The 24,559-nt window shown below is 44.4% G+C and overlaps 1 protein-coding gene across 3 annotated transcripts in view; it reads right to left on the bottom strand.

The window, feature by feature from the left end:
• LOC137546854 (ras and Rab interactor 3-like) overlaps nucleotides 1–24,559 on the bottom strand; it is a 272,031-nt gene that overhangs the window by 170,937 nt on the left and 76,535 nt on the right. The window contains exon 1 of one of the 3 annotated variants that reach the window (XM_068269793.1): nucleotides 22,528–22,713. The exons of the other annotated variants lie outside the window; for them this stretch is intronic. Within the exon in view, the coding sequence (XP_068125894.1) occupies nucleotides 22,528–22,579 (52 nt within the window). The 5' untranslated portion in view covers nucleotides 22,580–22,713. Of the gene's footprint in view, nucleotides 1–22,527; nucleotides 22,714–24,559 lie in introns of those variants that run through there. 3 annotated transcript variants of the gene reach the window in all.

The raw sequence follows: 24,559 nt of genomic DNA on the forward strand, positions 1-24,559 counted from the left end.
GCGGGCGGACAATGGGAAGAAAACGAGCGGAAGATAAGGAGCACCCGCGGGGACGAGCGGGGATCGATCTAGGCGCCAGCGGGGACGAGCGGGGATGCGTCGGGATCGAGCCAGCGGCTCAATCCGGTGCATAAATCTCACCATGTATGCCCAGCATTACATTTTCTTCTTTCAACTGCAACAAATTCAATCTCCAGATACCCTTTCCTTTTGGAGGGACATCTGCAACATTCAACACCATGGATAGAATACAGTGATCAGAGAACTCTACCACTCACACCTCTGGAGAGGAGGTAGAAGAGCTCTCCTTAACAAAAAACCTATCTATCCTACTCTTACGCTCTCCACAGAAATAAGTCAAACCCGTGTCATCTGGGATGTGCTTTATATGCACATCTACCAGATCAGCATCCCTAGCCATACTATTCAAAAAATTACTATTATAGCCCAGGTGGGTCCTGGCACCTCTCCTGTCCTTTACCTAACTACGGAATTGAAATCACCACCAAAGACCACCTCCTGGGCTGTAAACAGAAATGGCTTGATCTCTGTGAAGAGGCGCTTCCTCTCGCTCTCAGATTGAGGCCCATAGATGTTGATCAGCCTCGAATCCTGCCCCCTCACAGAGACGTCCATGACCAAGCAACGCCCCATCTCTAACTCACTTACCCGCCGGAAAGTTACCATGTCGGTCTTAAAAAGGACCGCCACCCCAGTGTAAGGCTCAGCTGCAAAAGACCAATAAGAGGGACCATAGTGCCAGTCCCTCTTGGCTTCATGGATGGCAGATAATGTTTGAAGCCTGGTCTCTTGGAAAAATAAAATGTCGGCATCAAACTGACCGAAAAATATGGCTTCCTTACGAGCACTCACAGATTTCCTACTAGCAACATTAATGGTTGATAGTTTCAAGGGGGAGGGGGGGGGGCAATATCAGAATACATAAGAGAAAGATTGCTTACTCTTCCTTAAACTGCACTTTCCTCCTCCTTAGAGGAAGATACTTCCATGTCCTCAGCCCTTCCACTAGCCGAAACATCTTCATTCTCCTCAAATAAATCAATCTCCTCATTATTGCTATCCACAGGCTGATCAGATTGATCAGATAAAGCCTCATATTTATTACTTGTAACAATAGATTTATTTCTCTTAATTTCATCCAATTTCTCTTTTGACTTTTTCTCTGAAAACATTTTTCTCTTTTCTTTTTTACTCATAACTTTTACATTTTTTGTTTCCTTCACAGAAACAGATTTTTCCCCATATTTTCCTCCGCCTCCTTTTGTTTAATTTTACTCTTTTTTTCTTTTTCTGGGATATTTTTCCCACCTGATATATTTTTTTGCATCAGATTTCTTTACCACTTTCTCTTCCTCTGAAGACTTTTTTTCCTTTTATCACCATTTTTAACACTATTTTCCCCTAAAGACGCATTCCCTTTAGTAACAGAAAATATATTTTTTCCTTTATCTAGACCAGTGGTTCCCAACCTGGGGGCGATTGCCCCCCGGTGGGCGATTTGGGTTCTAAGGGGGGTGATAAATTTGTGGGGGGCAACAGGGGGGCGATCAGTATGAAAAGGCAGAAAAAATAAACTAACTCTTCTGTAGAGTAGAATCTTAAGTGTCGCAGTGTCACTCGTTTTTAAGAAAATTATGGGCAAAAAATATGATCTGTATAAAATATGCAAGTGTGCATGATAGAGTTGCGTAATTCCTCAGGGCTCGTTGGTCACGCGCCGGTAAGGGAATTGGCGCGAAGTAGTTGAGTCACCGGCTATTTTTAGCTGGCAAGGTCACAGCGCTACCCCCTCCACTGGCACCACCACCTGGCGTACACATCTAGTCTTCGTGTTAATCACAACACTCACCCCAGTTTGTCATACGTCTTCTATGTCTTTAGTAACCTACGCCAGTGACTACATTGCGATTACATTGTGCGTATCTGTTTAGTATTCGTTAGTTAGTTTTGAAGTACGGAAGACAGTGTTGGAGATTCAACATAGATTTCATCAAAATCGTAAAAGCAGTTTTTTGAGAGAACAGATTTTTTTTTTTAATTGAGCTCAAACTCATGAGATGAGATTGATGAGAGGAAGAATTCTGGATACATCTACATTGGTTAATTATTTGTTGTATATAGTAATAAATCATTTAACAGAATAATTCAGTCTATTATTTTTACAACAACACGTTTCTTACATTTAAATAAGGGTATACCGTACTAAGAGAAGGGGGGCGACAGGGGTGAGTCGTCTCCCCCTAAGGGGCGATACCTCATAAAAGGTTGGGAACCACTGATCTAGACCATCGATCTTAAATACATGATCTGATTTATCACCTATTGATGTCTCAAAAGGCATGGGACCAACAAAGGTCAAGGAAGGTGGAGGACGGGGTGGAATTGCCGATTTTAAAACTGACAAAAAAGGGGGAATACTGGACTGGGGTTTCATGGCAGTGGATTCTGACTGTGACGGCTCCCTATCAGGGACAACCTCATCCTCATTCTCCTTCAAGATGTTCTCCATTTCCCTGTACACCTCCTCCCCCATGTTTGATAACGATTCTGGACATTGTGAATAAGGATGACTTATTTTTAAACAAATTCTACAACTGATGTCTTTACAATCTTTTGCTAGATGACCTAGAGCATGGCAATGAGAACATTTAATTAAGTTCCTTGCAAGATATGCTGTAGTGACTGCGGGAACCGCATTTGTAACACACTCGAGGCTGCCCCTGATAGAAAACCGTCACCCTGTCTCTACCAATGAAAACAGAAGTGGGGATATGTTTTACAACATTCCCCACTCTGTCCAATCTCAGCATCAGCTCCCAACCACCCCCCCAGATACCGAACTCATCCATAACCTTTTTTGAAGTTGACAATGGTACTCCATAGTTTTTAAGCCAAACTAACAAGTCATGTACAGGTATGGATTCGTTCGGAACCACGATCGTCACCTTCTTGTCCAGAGACTGTCTGGACACAGTCTGGGGAGACAGCCCCTTCCACTCCTCACTCACTTTCCAAGTAGCTTCATATTTCTCCCAGAAAGTGTCCAGACCAGTCGGAAACAAGAAGCTGACATCGAAAAAAGAGGGGGGATTTTCAGAAGCCAGAATGGCGTAAAAATCCACCGCCTTGAAACCCATTTTCAACAATAGTTGTATGAAAGTTTTACGAGTATACATTGTCCCAACCTCACTTCCATAACAAACTCTTACCAGATTTCTGCGATTTCTGGCTGACATTCCATACTCCTCAGATCTAGCTGAAACATCAGTTTTCTTTTTAATCATCTGTGCATAAGATACTATATTTTTACCAGCTTGCAACACCGTCTCATTATTGCTTTGCTTCTGCTGCACTTCTATTCTCTTACCCAGCCTCTCTTCCGGTTCCTTTGTCCCCTCCAACCCCTCCTCCACCCCCCACCTCCATTGACCTTTTCTTCCCCTCTCTCTCACCTACACTGCCAGTCACCCCCTCAACCCTTCTTTTCCCCACCAGCCCACCATTAGTCTTAAGTGTAGGAATCATTTTTACCTGGTTGATCCCGCCATTGGAAAAGTCAATGCCTTTACATTCACCTGCAGAACTTCCAGGCATACCTCCAGATATGTCCCCACTCTGTGACAGGTGAAACACCGCATTTCCCCTATTCTCCGCCGCTCCTGAGGGCAAAAAATGGCTGCAACTTTCTCCTTCGCCGAACCGGAAGTGACGCAATCGGCTCTGCTGTCACTTCCGGTTTTAGAAAAAACAAAACCGTTGCTTCTCGCCACATCCTGAGTGGAAGGGGGACCCTGCAAACCAAAAACTGCTGATGCAGGGTTCCTCTCCATCCCAAAAGGAGCCATATTTCCCCCCACACTAATACCACCATGCTGAGGACCACCTAGCTCTGCCCCCACGCCAAGACTGCTGCCTGACACCATCTTGACTAAGGGAAGACCCTGCCATCCACCCAAACCGACGGCAGGGGTCTCCCATGAATCCTTGTTCCTAAAAATAACACCAACATCTGGCTGCTGCTTACCATTCCCAGACATACCATTCATATTAACCCTTTCTGCAGAAGACTGCACTGGATTACCCAAAGGCAAGTTCACATTACTGTGTTGCTCACCAAAAGGGGAAACACTAACATGGGATACAGGGACAGGGGAACCACAGACCAGGGAGGGATTAGACACATTAGGAAAACCAACATGAGGATTCATACTTTGGTTCACATAAGGAAAAGGGGAAGGAAAAGGATATTGAACATTTTGTTGTTGCATACTCAAAACACCTGCAGGGCTATGCATATATGGTACATTTTGCATGCTAAACTGCCCATAAGGTCCACCAGGGAAAGCCTGGTATTTGTGAATTGTGCATTCATTTGCAAAACATTATTCCCAACTTGCTGCAAACTGCTTGATGCTTGCACATTATGCACATTCTGCATAGGAAAACTGTTCACCGCTGGTGTAAGGCTTGGTGGTGTATTCTCCACAGTCAGCATGCAACGCATGAGCTGACGTGAAGGAGGTACACACACTAGCACAAGGAAACAGGCTATCCCTAGTATAGTGGAGGGGAGGACTGACTCCAATAGGAGATTGTGGCGCACAGAGCCAGTGCAGATCCGACAGCCACAAACAATACTTTCGCTATAACGTCTCAGCGCAAAGTAGCGCTGAGCGCATAAACCAGAACTGAGGAGATCAGGACAGGTAGACAGAATGAACGCTTGCTAGCTAGCCGCTACTTAGTGACAGCAAGCGTCCAAAACAAGACAGACTGGAATGAGGCAGCCAATGCGATTGCAGCGATGGCGTGCCTCACAAAGACAGGACAGGATAGTCAGGAAATAGCAGGATCAAGATAGATGAACGTAACACAGATAAATATACAAATAGTATGATTTCCTAGCGTATTATAATTACAGCTATCAATGAAACTATTTGTAACGTCTGACTAACATATGTATATATCGGCAATGAACCGATATATGACATAAGCAGGAACACTGACTAGAACTGGAGCAATACAGGGAACAGGACTCAGAAGGATTCGCTATCTCTTCGCAGAGATGAACGCAATCCACAAACGGAAACAGGACAGGATTCAGAAGGATTCTCTATCTCTTCGCAGAGATGAACGCAATCCACAAACGGGACCAGGAACAGGATAACTAGCTCAGCACGGGTGATCACGATACGCACATCCACCGAAACGTGCTGGAACTAACTAACTGAACACAGGATATAAACAGTTCGTGTACGTATATATCAGCGTCACTGATGTATCAACGTAACACGAATACAAGGAAAATAATAAACGTGCTGATATGCATATATATGGGCAATGAACCAATATATGATGCAAAACCAGCAAAGTATCTTTAGAACAAGAAACACGGTCTGGGGCTGAGCAACAGCAAGACTAGCTTACACTGAAACTATGATCTTAAACTGAAGCTATGAAAACCCGAGGAGTCCTGCAGGAAGCAGATCTTTATACTGAGGTCATCCAATGGGAGCAGACATGCAGATTCCCACACAGGTGAATGATAATCAGTCACAAGCTGACAGCAGGGAAAGGCAGACAAAGCTATGCAGCTTGCATGGAAAGAGATCAGAACTGCCTGAGCTGCAGCATTACTATTTCCAGCAATTGCTGCAGCAGCGATCATGACAGCTGGACTTGCTATATAAGTAGATTCACCAGTTCTTGCATTTTCCATCCCACTCTGCTGTGAAAACAACACTCCAGATGCTTTAGACTCCTGGTTATCCGAAAACATCTCACCGACCACTTTCTCACCACTTTTATCCAAGCTTTTTTTCTCCTGATCAAACCTTTTTTGGTTTCTCAAACCTTCTTCAAACATTCCGCCTTTTTCTTCCAAGTCTTTCACTAATGTTTTTTGCTCTTCTATTTGCATTCTGAGCTTAACTAACTGCGGATTGCTGCTTAAAAAAAGACGGCTTCCACAATTGTCCATACTTATTCACACGTTTTTTAAACTCATATTGCAAAGTTTCAAGAGTCTCTTTAGCCTTTTTCATATTCTTATGCCATTCCACCACAGTACTCACTGTTTCACTGACAGTTGAACCACTGCCTTCAGCTTGATAAGTCTCCGTTATGGAAGACAGGGATGCCTTCTCTAGCTCAGGCCCCCAAGAGGCTTCCAGCTCAGGGGAGCCCAAACACCTCTAATGAAGTATTTCTCCCCTCCTCACTTGCACAGCCTTGACATGGTCCTAGGTGTTAGGGAGAAATCACCAATAAGGCACTCCAGCAACTGGAACTACTGGAGCTCAGCAGGAGAAGTCCACTCTCCTCCACAGCCACACACAGAGATCTCCAGAGGGCGGAGTCAGGCAGCATAGGCCATTGCACCTAGTGGTGGTACCACAGCACCTAAAAAAACCAGGCCAAACCAGGCTCTCTCGGCAGCTCTACCATTGTGTAGAGTGCCTTAGTCAGAGAGAGCAGGTCTCCTGGGCACCTGCTTCTGTTGCTGCTGGCTGCAACCACCGGCTGCTGTGCTGACTGGACAGGGACAGAGGGGGGGGAGGCTTCCTCCAATCTCTGAACAAGGAGCCGCTGCAACTCCCTTGTTTGGTGCTCAGGGTCTCCAGCAGGCAGGAACTGACCCACCTTCCCCTTCAAAGTTGGGTCCAGGATCATGCTGATCCAGATGTCCTCCTGAGCATGCATCTGGATCACCCTGGGGTCCCTGCGCAGGCACTGCAGCGTGTGCGCTGCCATGGGAAACAGGTTGGACACCGCATAGACATCAGGGTCATCAGTACATACAGAGGACATTGCTGTCCTCCTCCTCTGGCCCCTGGGCCTCGTCCTGCCCTCTCCACCCTCACATCACTGCAGCTGCGCTCTGCTGTTCCCCCTCAACAGCAAGGTCAGAGACCTCCAACTCCTCCTCCAACAACTGAAAGTCCTCCTCCTGAGAGGTGGACTGAGCAGCTGCCTGCTGATCCAGCTGAGTCAGGGCCTCCTCTCCCGCTTCCATCAGATCAAACAGGGCCCTGTCCAGCAGACAAACCATGGGCACCCACTTGCAGAGGGATGCCCATTCCCGGCTCACCATGTTGGTTCCCTGCAGGAAGGGAGCCAACACCAAGCACACCTGCTGCATCTGTCCCCACTGTGCATTGTAGAGGACCTGGAGGTTGGTGTGTCAGTGTGAAGCAGTACTCTAATTACACTCCCTGATTGATGAATACACATGCAAGATGTTTTAAAGCACAGGGCTTGAAAACTGCCATGGCCTGCACTCTGGCCATGGTGCGCACCAGTCCAGCACGGCCGTCACTACACAAACAGTTGTTTTCAGTGCGTTATACGGTGAGTTTTGTGTGTCAGTGTGAAGTAGTACTCTAATTACACTCCCTGATTGATGTATACACATGCAAGATGTTTTAAAGCACTGGGCTTGAAAACTGCCGCGGCCTGCACTCTGGCCATGGTGCGCACCAGTCCAGCACGGCCGTCACTACACAAACAGCTGTTTGCGGTGCGTTACACAGTGAGTTTAGTGTGTCAGTGTGAAGCAGTACTCTAATTACACTCCCTGATTGGTGTATACACATGCAAGATGTTTTAAAGCACTTTAGGCCTGCAATTTAGCATTCAATGTGATTTCTGCCCTTAAAACGCTGCTTTGCGTCATATCCAGATTTTTCCCCGGGACTTTTGGCATCTATCCCACTCCACCATGCCCCCCTCCAGGTGTTTTCCATCACTTTTGTGGCCAGCATAAGTGTTTCTAGTTTTCAAATTTTGCCTCCCCATTGAAGTCTATTGCGGTTCGCGAAAGTTTGTGCGGACCGAACTTTTGCGGAAGTTCGCGAACCGAAAATCGGAGGTTCGTGCCATCTCTAATGGTGACATGGACCCGCTCGCCCATGGCGTGATCGAGTGAACGGGACACATTTGCCAACACAAACTGGTGCAGTGCTGGGGTCGCCGTGTGGGAGAAGTAGTGGCGGCTGGGGATTCGCCACTCCAGGATCCCATACTGCAGGAACGCTCTCATGTCACTCCCCTCCTGCACAAGGGAGTATAGCAGGAGCTGGGAGCACATGGCCCGGGCAAGGAACCCGTTCAGCGTCTGGATGTGCCTGTGGCCGAGAGGCAGAGCCTTGGTCACACCCGGAAAGGCCTCGCTGATCAGGGTCTGGCGGTGTTTGCCTGCACGGGAAGATGAGGAGGAAACTGTGGAGGGAGCAGAGGAGGCCACTGAGGACTGGCTGCCCGAACCAGCCTCAATCGTGGCTGGAGTGCGCGGGGGGGGGGGGGGGGGAGCAGTGAGTTTCCGCGCTTCTGCTGCTGCTGCGTGGGTCTCCTGCTCTGAGCATTGCCAGTGACACTGTGCTTTAGCCTGTCAAACTCCTGATAGCTGTGATAATGCCTGCTGTCAGTGGCGTAGCTAAGGAGCTGTAGGCTTCGATTCAAGTTTTACAATGGGGCCCCCAAGCACTCTATACATAACAATTGATACGGCGCCCCAAAACCTGCCAATGGCAACTATAGCATCAGAGGTGCAAGAAGGGGATGTGGAACAGTTTGTTAATGATTACCACTATTCAAAGTATCTATAGAAGTTATTACTATGAGCACAGAACCAATAGGGCCCCGATGCGGTTGCTACGTCTGCACCCCCTATTGCTACTTCCCTGCCTGCTCTGCAAGTGGGTCTGCAGGCTTGAGGTACCAATCTTGGCCAGATCACGACCTCTGCTCAGGCTGGCCCTGCAGCTGTTGCAAATTGCACGGCTCTCATCCACGTCGGACACATGGAAATACTGCCAGATTGGGGATGTGAACTGCCCCTTTCGGCTTGAAGGGGGTGCTTGTTTCCCTCTGGTTGGGCGTTGACTAGTGCAGGAGGTGGTGGTAGCGGCTGAAGCAGCAGGCTGTAGCTTCTGCCTTCCATGCCCACTGCTGGCCCTGGTCCTGGCCGCCATGCTGCTGTGCCTCTGTGCCAGAGCCTCCTCCGAGCTGCCTTCACCCAACTGTGGCACATAGGTTCCGCACCTCATCATCATCCTCCTCCCCCTCCTGAAACAGCTCCTCTGATCCCCCAACCACCTCTTCTGCCCCAAAATCCCTTGGATCAGGCCCCTCCTCCTCCTCATCAAAATCAGGTTGTTGTTCGCCAACAACAACCTCCTCCATCTCAAACTCCTCCTAGCCTGTCTCTATCATCTCCTCCTCAAACACCACCAGGTCTCAAGTTACTTGCGGTCCTTTGGGTAAACAGCGAGCTCAGTGAGGGCAGACTGGGCGCTGGCGTTGAAGTGACCTCAGGCTGTGGTGGGCAGCTGCTGCTGCTGCTGTGGACCGGAGTGCTGGTGGTCGTCTCGCTGGAGGTTTGGCTGGAACCGGTGGCCTGCTGCTCCGCCATCAGTTCCACGTCAGTCTGTGCCTCACTTTTCTCAATGTGCCAGCGACAACGTCCCGCTGCAAAGATGGGCGCAACACGCCCATCATATCCCCTAGATACCGCGCATCATCCGGACTCGTGATCATGGGTTAACCCATGATCACAACGAAATTTGAGTGCAATAATAGGTGCACTCAAATTCAGACCCGTGATTGTGATCGATCACGGGATCCGAATACCGAGCCTGTGATCATGAAAAACTGCTCATGATCATGGGCTAGCCGTGATCACGAGTTCGTGATGAGAACCCCTGCTATATTGGGACCATTCCTCAAAGGAGTCATCAGGGAAAATATAGTAAAATGAGTGTTACTTACCGGGGGCTTCCTCCAGCCCCAAGCTCCCAGGACCTCCCTCGCCGCAGCTCTGCCCGCAGCCGATCGCCGCAGCTCCGTCCGGCCCACGTGGCGGTGATTGACAGCGCCGATCGCACAGGCGCACTACAGAGCGACCTCCAGGCTCTGACGTCATCGCCGGGGACCGGGACAGAGCTGCGGCGATCGGCTGCGGGCAGAGCTGCGGCGAGGGAGGTCCTGGGAGCTTGGGGCTGGAGGAAGCCCCCAGTAAGTACCACTCATTTTACTATATTTTCCCTAATGACTCCTTTAAATGTAGATGCTATCTTTTTCAAAAGGGGTTCGTAATTAGATCTCAATAAGGTATCATAAGATGAGGTTAGTTTAATTCCTAAATAAGAAATCTCTGTATCCTATTTGAAGTCAAAGTTTGTCTTGTATAATTTTACCACTTGTGGGGGTAAATTAATGGATAGTGCTTGCGATTTAGATACGTTAACTACTAGTCCTGATATTTTCCCAAAGTGATCTAGTAGAGGCATGAGGGTAAGCATTGATGTCAGGGGTTGAGATAAAAATAAAAAGGCATCATCCGCGTATAAGCTAATTTCGTATTCTCCGTCTTCTTTAATATAGCCTTTCATATTAGGATTGGTTTGTATAGCTAAGGATAAGGGTTCGATGGCAATGGCGAAAAGATGGCGATAGCAGGTCTGATAATACCCCAGGTAATCTTATTTTTGCTTGAGGAGTATTATACCAGGCCAAAATCGCCTGAGTAAATTCCCCTTGAATTCCCATTTTTTGAATTACTGCATACAAATATGTCCACAAAACTGAATCAAAGGCCTTATACAGGTCCAGTCCAAGCATTAAAAGTCTTTGATTGTGTAACTTAGCGTCCAGCAATATATTGCATGCCAATCGAGTATTATCTGTTGTTTTTCTCTGAGGAATAAAGCCTGATTGAGAGGGAGAGATCAAGTCAGCAATCACTAAGGATAGACGAATGGCCAAAATATTTGAAAAGATCTTTACGCTATTAATCATTAGTGATATTGGACGGAAATTTTGTGGTAACGCATAGCTCACAACTGTCCCTCTTTTGAAGGGACAGTCACTCTTTGGGAACCTGTCCCTTTGTACTCCTCATTTGTCCCTCTTTCAGGGCTAATATACAGATTGATGTAAATACATGTATATTTCTACTGAAAAATGTGTTTAATTGACTCTCAACTTTATTCCCATCCTTTAAGTTGTTATATTTCTTACTTTCACATGTTAATATGAAGGAAAATGAACCAGGATAGAAAGGACCAGTGTAGTTTGAATTATAAAGCATCATCATTTTCTTATGACATCTTTATAGTGTGCGTTATTAGGGGTGTGTCAGGGGTGTGGTTAGAGGTGTGGCTTAAGTGTCCCTCTTTCTGATCTCAAAAGGTCGGGAGGTATGGTAAAGTATGATCTAAATTAGGTTTTGGTATTAATGAAACAAAAGCTTTTGTGAGTTCTTGTGGAAATGTTTTGCCTTGCAAAACCTCGTTATACATAATCCTAAATTGGGGGATAAGAATTTGCTTAAATTTTTTATAGTATAGGCTTAAGAAGCCATCAGGGACAGGTGCTTTAGAGTTCTAAAGTGAAGATATTACTCCATCTATTTCAAGTGAAGTGATTATTTGGTTAAGGGTTGTCTTTTGTGCTTCAGACAGGGAGGGTATAGGTAGTGAGTTTAACCACTCATCTAGATTCAAATCTGAAGGTGTAAGTGGGGCATTAAATAGCTTATTATATTACTCTTCAAATATTTTTATAACCTTGTGGGGAGTAGTTTCTACAGTGTCTTGTCTTGCTTATTTTGCAGCTTATATACATGGGGAGGCTTATAAAATTGTGTTAGTTTCCTTGCAAATTGAGTGCTAGAAGCATATCCATATAGTAGAAATTTTGCTCTTCAAAATTTTACATTTTTTTCTACTGACTCAGATAAAAGTTGGTTTAATGAGTGGCGTTTTTTCTCTGATTTGAAGTAGTCTATCTTGGTCTTGCGTGATATAATGTTGCTTATATAAAGCATTGAGTTCAGTTGTTAATTGAAGAAATGTCGCCAACCTCTATTTTTTTCGTCTAGAGGCCAATTGTATAAACTTCCCCCTCACAATTTATGCGCAGCCCACAAGGTTCCTGAAGATACCTCCCCATTATCGTTCAAAATCAAATACTCTTCCAAAGTATTTCGTACTTCACTTAAAATATTAGGGTCCTGCAATAATAGGTCATTCAACCGCCAATTTTAAGGGGAGAATGGAGTACCTAGGGAACCTAAAGTACCCTCTACCCTGTGGGGGTCAGACCATACACATGCTTAAATGTTAGAAGAAATAGCTTGGCTATCAGTATGGGGAGAGGAACAGGTAATCTAGCCTGGCATACATATCTTGAGGGTTAGAGTAAAAAGTATATGTCCTATCCCCCATATTGAAGGCCCTCCACAAATCAGTCAGTTGGAAGGTTTTTAATGATCTGTGCAAAGATTTAGGGAAAGATCTGACAACCTCCGTTACAGCACTTCTGTCAGCTAGTGAGTTGCTGACACAATTGAAATCCCCTGCTAAACTTAAATGATTAGATACAAAACGATCTAGGCATGTAAAAAATTCATGAAAAAAACTGTGCTTGAGCAGAGTGAGGTGCATAAACGTTACATAAAGTGATCTCTTTCCCCTCTAAAGTACCTTGTACAATAAGGAAACGGCTGTTGGTATCTTTATATTTTTTTTGTGTGTCAAAAACTAATCCATTATGGACAAAGATGGCAATGCCCCTGGTTTTATTCGTAAATGTTGTATGATAAGCTCGCTGAAAGGATTTATAAAAAAAATTGGGGGGAGTTTGTAGCAAAGAAATGAGTTTCCTGTATAAACAGGATGTCTGCGTTCAAATGTTTTATTGATGAAAAGCCTTTCTCCTTTTGGCCGGAGAATGAAATCTTTGGACATTATGACTAACGATTTAAAGTGTCATGTCAGAAAATGTTTCAAGATTGCTTTAACAGTTACACCAGTGGCGGTATCATCTAATAAATCGGACCCCATACCCAGGCTGGACTGAACAGCACAAATGTGAAAGAGCTGAGAATTTCTTAGCAACAGTAAACAGCAATCGTATCTGTCCCATGTCAGTGTAAATATAGGATTCAAACATATATCAGCTGTTATATCAAACAAAATAACTAAGGTTAAAGTTATTGATTTTAACAAGATTAAACAAATCGCCAAAAGTGGGTGAAGAAAAAGTTTCTGGCTTCTCAGGAGATCCTTCCACATATCGATTGGAAAAGATCCCTGCAATACAACAGCTCAGGGGGATCCCAGGAGCTGAGGAATGGAAAGCAGTGCACAATGCCCAGCTCTAAGGAAGCCGCAGTCATGAGGCTCTCGCTAAAGTTAAAGCATGTCAGGAAAAACATGGAGGATGAGAAATAACAGCAAGGTAAAGCATAGTGTTCTATACAGTACTGAGTGGAAGTCACCCATTTTAATGTGGAATAAAGTGGGATCAGTTGGTCTTGGAGGATATCTGCGTGATTGCGAGCTTTGTTGGGTCCAGATGGGGGACAGAGGCCTCTGTGTGTTCTTCTGTGGAGAAGGAGATATGCGGGACAAGCCAAGCATAGCCAGCAGCTTGATTCCATCTCTCGGCGAGTGCACAATATGGGTTTTACAATGGGGGTCACTATAAGTTTGAAGGGTTATCCCCATCAATACTGGATTTGTGCTTGTGAAAGAGCAGAGGTAATTTGTTTCATATCCCTGCATTTATTGAGGGTAAACGGGGAGACATCCTGGTATATTCGATTGATATGATCTTCATATTGTAAAGTTTTGGCAGTGCGTGCAGCCTGCAAGATTTTCTCTTTGATCAGGAAAACCTTCATGCACAAAACAATGTCCTTTGGGAGTTGATTTGGAGCAGGTTGAGGTTTGAAGGCCCGATGGATTCTATCACAGGTAAATGCTTCAATCGGAGCATCAGGCAGCTCCTTGCCAAAGATATTATTAATATGCGGTATCAGATCTAGGTATGTTTCGGAAAGGCCTTGGATTCACATAAAGCTTGCACCTTTTAAGGGGCATATGCACATATATAGAGGGGAAATTGCCACCCAAAGTTGATCAGCTGTGTGTTATACTGCATGCAAAAGCAGGTGAAGTGAGGAGCACCTTAGCATAGACAGGTGTGCCTCAACCCCGTCCCAGTGACTCTTGGGACCAGTGCAATAGAAAAAATATGATAAAGGGCTTGTTAGCCCGAAACAGCGCCTGTCACTGCTGTTATATGACCTAATAAAAGAGCTATATCTATTTTTTGGTGGTGCCGACCCATCCATTTTTTCTGTTATACTGCATGCGACTTTTTGGGACTTTGTTGCAGTGCGATTTTTTTATTACAGCTACTGTAACACAATGCATTTGGTGTAAGGGACCTATAGGAATATGCCCACCGGATTAAACCACACCCTAATGAAGCCAAGAAACAGCAGGCAAAGCTAGTTGGTCACACAGTGCCTATATCGGATCCACCATCGGTTTCTGCCATTACCAAGGATATCCACAATTGCTATGGAGCCTGGGTGCTAGCAAGGTCTTGCCACCACACGCTGCTTGTCGGTTTCTGCCAATGCCATGGATATCCCCTATAACTACAGAACCCAGAACCTGGGCACCAGTAGTTGAGCGAGGTGATTGCACAGTGTGCACACTTGTGGCTGTTCTTGAACCTTGGACAGTTGTGTAGTCAATGCAGAAGTGAGCGGATGACGGACATTGTACACATGGGAGCCCCATGCAATTGTATCACTGCACTATGATACCAATGGACTGTAATTGCTTCCCCTGCATCTAGGAAGTAATAGATCCAAGAGTATGATAACTGCTCATGTGCATCTGGCTTAGCTGTCACATAGGACATTTTGCTTATACTTGGCTTGCTGAAGCAAGTGACTTTTTTATTGACGCACACACGATCGTTATCAAACCTTGGCTGTAGGGATGGCAGAACATTACAATGTCGTATTTGTGAACGCGTTAAAAATTCTCGAACCAAGCTCTATAGACTTTAATGGCAGGGGAACCTGTAAAACCTTCAGCCTGGAGAGGAGAGTCATGCTGCAGCCTTATATACTCGGATGCTCCCTTGCAACGCTGCATGAGAACCATGAGTCCAGGCAGTCACAGCAGGTGGCAGCAGCCGTGGACCGGGTCTGTGATCTCTCTGACAGGTGGCCGGCAGCATATCAGGCTGCTATCTGCTCCAGTACAAGGCCGTCCTTTGCCCTTCTGCACCCTTGGCCACTGCCTGTGCGGCGTTGGCACAAATGTGGCCCTGGCTGGCTCCTATGTCTGTTCATTTTACTGAATGGCTGCAGTTAAAATACCAAACATCGCACTTGTTTTACCAAATGCTCTATTCTTGGTGAATTGAAATTTATTGAGGTATTTACCACTCAAATTGGTAATTTACCTCACTAGGTAGTCATTTTACTTTTCCATGTGGTAACAGCCTTAGTGGATTGACATTTGACAAGACGTTCAGTAAAATCAGCTGTTTACTCTGGCACATGCCTCCTTCTTTTTATTGGCCGCACTAGATATCATTGGAAAATTCAGAAACTACTCAGGAGTTTCAAGCACCTGGAGAATCCCCGATTTTCACACTGGACACTGGTGGAGCATCCTCTCATACAGATCTTCTGCTGCAGTGGGTGTTTGGTTTTAAAGTATCTAGAAAATGGACCAATTTATAGAACTGATCTTTAGACCAGTTATCTGGCGGTTATGGGACAAGTGCACAGCTTGGAAGACTCTTCTTCTCACATTGATAGAAAAATAATTTTCCATATGCCTCCATGGCAGCATACATATGGGTTAAGCCCCACCCATACCAATTAACAGGACCTTAGCTATAAAAGAAAGTGACCCCTAGCGAGCAGCATTCTCATTTTTGTCCTCACCTCCGAACAGGTTCCTTAGTGGTTCATCGCTATTTATTTTTATTTTACTCTTACCTCGCCGACATTCCTGCGGCGTTCCGGCCAGGTTCAGCCTCTCCTGGTCGCAGCCCTGTTGTCATGACTAAATGTCAAATTATTCAGGGACCTTATATCTGGGGTGATGGTGGGAGCTTGATCTAAATGATCTTTTCCACCCTTTATGGCTTCTCTGCATGGCTTAAATACGATTGCAGAGCACAGTGTGATCCTACTCACCTTTTTTTCTTCCTGTCTCCTGTCTGCAGTTCCACAGGTTAGTGGTGCATAGTTCAGCTTCTCCTGCTGGGTGTTTGGTGCTGCTGAGTGTTCAGTGTGATCCCTCTCACCTGCAGGGCCGGATTTGTACTTTTTACCGCCCAAGGCCCACTATCATCAGCCGCCCCATGACCACAGCGGGGTTAGAATAGGGTCATTGGACATGGGAAAGCAGGGAGGTTAGATGCTAATAAATCAGTGTTGGCATTTCTGAAAAGGGAGAGTTAAAAGTAACATAAAGGTAGTTAGGAGAGATTACAGGCTTGACACCTGGGAAATTTAGGTTCAGGCAAGGAATTTGAGACTATGAAAATGCATAAAATTAAGTATCAAATTAGGGTTACTGATCACAAAATTACAGTGATTAAATTGTCAATTAGTAACATAAAAGGGAAAAAGGCACACAAAAATGATAAAATTAAATTTTAAAAAATCATATTAAAATGCTCTCTCTGGGAGGGGGATACCCCTGGACACCCTGTGGGTTCCATAGAGGGTTCTTTTACCTAAAAGTGTGACTGCCTCCGGCTAGCCTAGATACCCAAGTGGGGTCGGGGTCATAGATCTCGACCTGACTACAGTGGTTGGTTCTCCCTTTGCAACCTCCCTTTGTAAGTATCCTATTTCCCATTTTTTCCCCACTCATACTCTTGTGATTTACTGCACCATTGGGGCTCCCATTGTCTCTGTTTTTGGGTTTTTTTGTTTTAGGGTGCCTGCTCACGCTCCATTTGGTCAGTTAGTGACTTGACTATCTATTCTGTAAAGTGCTGCTGAAGATGTTACTGGTATACAAATACATAATAACAATATGGTAGTAAATTAGACTATGGCAGGGATTAGACTGTGAGCTCCTCTGAGGACAGTCAGTGACATGACTATGTACTCTGTGATGTGCTGCAGAAGATGTCAGTGCTATATAAATACATAATAATAATATGGTAGGACATTACACTATGACTATGGTAGGATTAGAGTGTGAGCTCCTCTGAGGACAGTCAGTGACATGACTATGTACTCTGTGATGTGCTGCAGGAGATGCCAGTGCTATATAAATACATAATAATAATATGGTAGGGCATTAGACTATGACTATGGTAGAATTAGATTGTGAGCCCCTCTGAGGACAGTCAGTGACATGACTATGTACCCTGTAATGTGCTGCAGAAGATGTCACTGCTATATAAATACATAATAATAATATGGTAGGACATAAGACTATGACTATGGGAGGATTAGACTGTGAGCTCCTCTGAGGACAGTCAGTGACATGACTATGTACTCTGTACAGTGCTGCAGAAGATGTCAGTGCTATATAAATACATAATAATAATATGGTAGGACATTAGACTATGACTATGGTAGGATTAGATTGTGAGCTCTGAGGACAGTCAGTGACATGACTATGTACTCTGTAATGTGCAGCAGGAGATGTCAGTGCTATATAAATACATAATAATAATAATATGGTAGGATATTAGACTATGACTATGGTAGGATTAGAGTGTGAGCTCCTCTGAGGACAGTCAGTGACATGACTATGTACTCTGTAATGTGCTGCAGAAGATGTCAATGCTATATAAATACATAATAATAATATGGTAGGACATTAGACTATGACTATGGTAGGATTAGATTGTGAGCCCCTCTGAGGACAGTCAGTGACATGACTATGTACTCTGTAATGTGCTGCAGAAGATGTCAGTGCTATATAAATACATAATAATAATATGGTAGGACATAAGACTATGACTATGGGAGGATTAGACTGTGAGCTCCTCTGAGGACAGTCAGTGACATGACTATGCACTCTGTAAAGAGCTGCAGAGGATGTCAGTGCTATATAAATACATAATAATAATATTATGGTAGGATATTACACTATGACTATGGTAGGATTACATTGTGAGCTCATCTGAGGACAGTCAGTGACATGACTATGTACTCTGTAATGTGCTGCAGAAGATGTCAGTGCTATATAAATACATAATAATAATAATAATATGGTAGGATATTACACTATGACTGTGGTAGGGGTTAGATTGTGAGCTCCTCTGAGGACAGTCAGTGACATGACTATGTACTCTGTACAGTGCTGCAGAAGATGTCAGTGCTATATAAATACATAATAATAATATGGTAGGACATTACACTATGACTGTGGTAGGATTAGAGTGAGCTTCTCTGAGGACAGTCAGTGACATGACTATGTACTCTGTAATGTGCTGCAGGAGATGTCAGTGCAATATAAATACATAATAATAATATGGTAGGACATTAGGCTATGACTATGGTAGGATTAGAGTGTGAGCTCCTCTGAGGACAGTCAGTGACATGACTATGTACTCTGTAATGTGCTGCAGGAGATGTCAGTGCTATATAAATACATAATAATAATAATATGGTAGGACATTAGGCTATGACTATGGTAGGATTAGATTGTGAGCTCCTCTGAGGACAGTCAGTGACATGACCATGTACTCTGTAATGTGCTGCAGGAGATGTCAGTGCAATATAAATACATAATAGTAATATGGTAGGACATTACGCTATGACTATGGTAGGATTAGATTGTGAGCTCCTCTGAGGACAGTCAGTGACATGACTATGTACTCTGTATAGTGCTGCAGAAGATGTCAGTGCTATATAAATACATAATAATAATATGGTAGACATTAGGCTATGACTATGGTAGGATTAGAGTGTGAGCTCCTCTGAGGACAGTCAGTGACATGACTATGTACTCTGTGATGTGCTGCAGGAGATGCCAGTGCTATATAAATACATAATAATAATATGGTAGGGCATTAGACTATGACTATGGTAGAATTAGATTGTGAGCCCCTCTGAGGACAGTCAGTGACATGACTATGTACCCTGTAATGTGCTGCAGAAGATGTCACTGCTATATAAATACATAATAATAATATGGTAGGACATAAGACTATGACTATGGGAGGATTAGACTGTGAGCTCCTCTGAGGACAGTCAGTGACATGACTATGTACTCTGTACAGTGCTGCAGAAGATGTCAGTGCTATATAAATACATAATAATAATATGGTAGGACATTAGACTATGACTATGGTAGGATTAGATTGTGAGCTCTGAGGACAGTCAGTGACATGACTATGTACTCTGTAATGTGCAGCAGGAGATGTCAGTGCTATATAAATACATAATAATAATAATATGGTAGGATATTAGACTATGACTATGGTAGGATTAGAGTGTGAGCTCCTCTGAGGACAGTCAGTGACATGACTATGTACTCTGTAATGTGCTGCAGAAGATGTCAATGCTATATAAATACATAATAATAATATGGTAGGACATTAGACTATGACTATGGTAGGATTAGATTGTGAGCCCCTCTGAGGACAGTCAGTGACATGACTATGTACTCTGTAATGTGCTGCAGAAGATGTCAGTGCTATATAAATACATAATAATAATATGGTAGGACATAAGACTATGACTATGGGAGGATTAGACTGTGAGCTCCTCTGAGGACAGTCAGTGACATGACTATGCACTCTGTAAAGAGCTGCAGAGGATGTCAGTGCTATATAAATACATAATAATAATATTATGGTAGGATATTACACTATGACTATGGTAGGATTACATTGTGAGCTCATCTGAGGACAGTCAGTGACATGACTATGTACTCTGTAATGTGCTGCAGAAGATGTCAGTGCTATATAAATACATAATAATAATAATAATATGGTAGGATATTACACTATGACTGTGGTAGGGGTTAGATTGTGAGCTCCTCTGAGGACAGTCAGTGACATGACTATGTACTCTGTACAGTGCTGCAGAAGATGTCAGTGCTATATAAATACATAATAATAATATGGTAGGACATTACACTATGACTGTGGTAGGATTAGAGTGAGCTTCTCTGAGGACAGTCAGTGACATGACTATGTACTCTGTAATGTGCTGCAGGAGATGTCAGTGCAATATAAATACATAATAATAATATGGTAGGACATTAGGCTATGACTATGGTAGGATTAGAGTGTGAGCTCCTCTGAGGACAGTCAGTGACATGACTATGTACTCTGTAATGTGCTGCAGGAGATGTCAGTGCTATATAAATACATAATAATAATAATATGGTAGGACATTAGGCTATGACTATGGTAGGATTAGATTGTGAGCTCCTCTGAGGACAGTCAGTGACATGACCATGTACTCTGTAATGTGCTGCAGGAGATGTCAGTGCAATATAAATACATAATAGTAATATGGTAGGACATTACGCTATGACTATGGTAGGATTAGATTGTGAGCTCCTCTGAGGACAGTCAGTGACATGACTATGTACTCTGTATAGTGCTGCAGAAGATGTCAGTGCTATATAAATACATAATAATAATATGGTAGACATTAGGCTATGACTATGGTAGGATTAGAGTGTGAGCTCCTCTGAGGACAGTCAGTGACATGACTATGTACTCTGTAATGTGCTGCAGAAGATGTCAGTGCTATATAAATACATAATAATAATATGGTAGGACATTAGACTATGGCTATGGTAGGATTAGAGTGTGAGCTCCTCTGAGGACAGTCAGTGACATGACTATGTACTCTGTAATGTGCTGCAGAAGATGTCAGTGCTATATAAATACATAATAATAATATGGTAGGACATTAGACTATGGCAGGATTAGAGTGTGAGCTCCTCTGAGGACAGTCAGTGACATGACTATGTACTCTGTAATGTGCTGCAGAAGATGTCAGTGCTATATAAATACATAATAATAATATGGTAGGACATTAGACTATGACTATGGTAGGATTAGAGTGTGAGGTCCTCTGAGGACAGTCAGTGACATGACTATGTACTCTGTAATGTGCTGCAGAAGATGTCAGTGCTATATAAATACATAATAATAATATGGTAGGACATTAGACTATGGCTATGGTAGGATTAGAGTGTGAGCTACTCTGAGGACAGTCAGTTACATGACTATGTACTCTGTAATGTGCTGCAGAAGATGTCATTTTGAACATATCATTCTCTGTTACCTGTCTTGCACGACACCACACAGAAAACAGAAATGAATGGACACAGCAGAGTGTATCAGATCTGCGCTGACTGTCCATGTTGGCAATGCGGCATAGTGTGGACTCAGCATAACTGATGACCATGTCTGTCCTTTAAATTTCTCTCGCATTCAGCTATTGGAACAGTTAATCTACACACAGGATTTTTCTGAATTCTTGGGGCTGGATTCAGACAGGCGGTAAACGCAGCATTTTCGGTGGTCGACAAAAGTGTTGTTCACATAAAAGTCACAGCAGATTTCTGTCATCTTGGATGCACGTGTCCAGGTGCGGCTGCGTTCCTGTGCTTCCATGTCCACCAAGGGGCTCAAAACACGGCAGGACAACAAATCATCAGAAACCTATACTGAACACTTTTCTGTTCTAAAAGAGCATTCTGCATCAGCTATAAGCCGCTGTCAGCTGTTTTGCTGAAACCCATGTGAACCAGGCCTTATCCTCCTGCTTCTGTCCCTGCTAGAAATCCACACAGCCCAATTCCAAACTACTGGCAACCTCAATATCTTCAGGATTTCTGCACTGAGTTTAGTTTTATATGACATACAGACACATTTTTTACACTTTGCCTGTAAAGTCATAATAATTTTCTATAGAGCAGAAAAAAATAAGTGTGATAAGATGGTGGCCAGCAGCACACAGCACTGCATAGGATTGCACGACATGTCCCTTATCACAGCGTTTTCTGGCATTCAGAAAAACAGTATTAGCCCTTCTTGTGTGGTACCTTAGCATGCTACTGTTCGTTCACAGCTCACTTTCTTGCAACCTTCATGCACTCCCCAGCACACAGGAGCACAGCACGCTGTCCCTCCTGTTCCCTCATGCTTCTGTTTGTGTCCGTGCAGAGGGGCGGGGGCGGGGCGGCTGCAGACACACAGCACATTCTTCTCTCCCCTGCTAGATCAGTGTCTAATAACGGCAGGGAGAGAGAGAGAGCCTGGGCAGCCTGCGAGTAAACAATTTGAGCTACAGATGATTGAAGCACTCTGCTTACTCTGCGGACAGCTGTGAACAGGAAGGACAAGGGTTTTCTGGCAAAGGGAATTGCATGTGCGGCTCCCCACCCGCCCCTAGAAGTGACAGTGCAGTCCCCGCCCTAGGAACCCGCCTTGGGGGCCTGCCCACAAATCCGGCCCTGCTCACCTGTATCTCTTGCTCTGTCTGCTGACTGCTCAGGCTCCATTATGTGAGGCATAGTTCAGCCTCTCCTGCTGGGTATTCAGTGCTGCTGAGTGTTCAGTGTGATCCCTCTCACCTGTATCTCTTGCTCTGTCTGCTGACTGCTCAGGCTCCATTATGTGAGGCATAGTTCAGCCTCTCCTGCTGGGTATTCAGTGCTGCCAAGTGTTCAGTGTGAACCTTCTCACCTGTATCTTTTGCTCTGTCTGCTGACTGCTCAGGCTCCATTATGTGAGGCATACTTCAGCCTCTCCAGGTCCTGCAGCGTCTCCCTGCTTCCCCTGTCTCACAGTGATAGGCTCTGAAGCACATGGCTTAGAGTGCATTCCAGCTTGGAATGCACAGCCATCAGACCAGGAAGTGTTTGCAGTAACTGCTCTCCAATCCCTGCTCTGGACACACCAGAGATCTCCTCACAGCTGAGCTATCCTCCCCTCCTCTCACAAGGCTGGATACACACAGGACTGTGCTGGCTGCAACACTACCTCCCTCTATGTCTGGTTTAAAGGTAAAGGCACTATTATTTGCTGTGTCCCTCTAATGTAATGCTTCTCAAGCTGCAGGAGGAGGTAAGTTATTCCAAGTATCTTGGTAGCACTATGTACTATATTTTATCATCTGCCATTCTCATTATAAACAGTTATATGAACAGTATTGTGTACTATGTGCAATATAAATGACATAGCATTCCTTGCATGAAAGTATTATCTGATTTCTTATTTTTCTGCTACGTTTTATGTACCTCTTATCTTACTTATTTCATCTCTTGCGGTCCGTTGGACTGCATTCTGGATCACACTATGCCAGAAACAGATAATTCTAAGGTCAATAGGTAAGAGTCATACAGGTAAGTGTAGGTTTCTACAAAAAAAGAGAGCACACCTTCCATAAATGGGCTGTACTTTTTTATATACAAGCCCAGGAAGAAGAGAACAAAGGAAGGCAAGTTCCCACCACAGTTCTAGGACATTAGTTCTTTGTCATCATTTGAGATCCTGCTTTACATCTTTATATCATCACTCAGGTTCCTGCTCAAGGAGCAGGTAAATAATCTCCCTGGGATTGGAGGATCAGGTCCCAGTTAAAGGCACCATAGCCCCCCAGATTGCTGGGCTTGTGGCGACAGAACCATGCCAGGGAAATCAGTAAAGTAGATCTGTTTCCACCAGATGGGAAAAGAGCCAGAGTTCCACCAGATGCACACATCCAAGATGATAAAGCAGGCTGTCCAGGAATCAATGGACTCCTATGTAGGCTCTTTGGCCCCCAAGCATCCTCCCAGCAAATCAATGTAGATACTGAATATCCTCAATCATCTATGGTTTAGCAGGAATCCAATGAGAGTGAGCATACAGATATCTGGTTTCTATTTCTCCTTTATCCAAACCATCTGTGAAGCCTTTCACTGGGAAGAGGAAACCCTTCTCCAGCCTAAGAAACGTCTGAAATAATTATCATTCTCCTTTCCTGTCTTGAAAGAGATCAAATAAAGATGAATGGGAAAAGGTAAGGAGAAAGTCCTTCCTGAAAAAGCAGACTTTCCAAACATCATCCTTTTTCTTCAAGAAAATTCTCCAGTCCTAGCGTTCGCTTCCATGGTGGACATGTCAGTCATGTGTCTTGCATGCCAGTGTAAGGTTAAAAGTCTTGATTACTTTTTAAGATGTCCTAGACCATTAACTTGATATAGATTTAACGATGGTGTATACCACTACTGACAAGACAAGACAAATAACATTTATATTGCGCTTTTCTCCTTGCGGACTCAAAGCGCCAGAGCAGAGCAGCAGCCACTAGGGCGCGCTCTATTGGCAGTAGCAGTGTAAGGGAGACTTGCCAAAGGTCTCCTACTGAATTAGTGCTGGCTTACTGAACAGGCAGAGCCGAGATTCGAACCCTGGTCTCCTGTGTCAGAGTCAGAGCCCTTAACCATTACACCATCAGCCAACTGCTCAGGCTCCATTATGTGAGGCATAGTTCAGCCTCTCCTGCTGGGTATTCAGTGCTGCTGAGTGTTCAGTGTGAACCTTCTCACCTGTATCTTTTGTTCTGTCTGCTGACTGCTCAGGCTCCATGAGTCATCAGGTCAGCAGAGAGGATCATTGGGTGCCCCCTCCCCTCACTTGCCCTACTACACAACAAGAGACTCAGATCCAGGGCACTGAGGATTGCAAGTGACCCCTCACACCCAGGCCACCGCTACTTCAACCTTATGCCCTT

The sequence above is a fragment of the Hyperolius riggenbachi genome, chromosome 2, assembly GCF_040937935.1.
Source record: "Hyperolius riggenbachi isolate aHypRig1 chromosome 2, aHypRig1.pri, whole genome shotgun sequence".
Classification (NCBI taxonomy): domain Eukaryota; kingdom Metazoa; phylum Chordata; class Amphibia; order Anura; family Hyperoliidae; genus Hyperolius; species Hyperolius riggenbachi.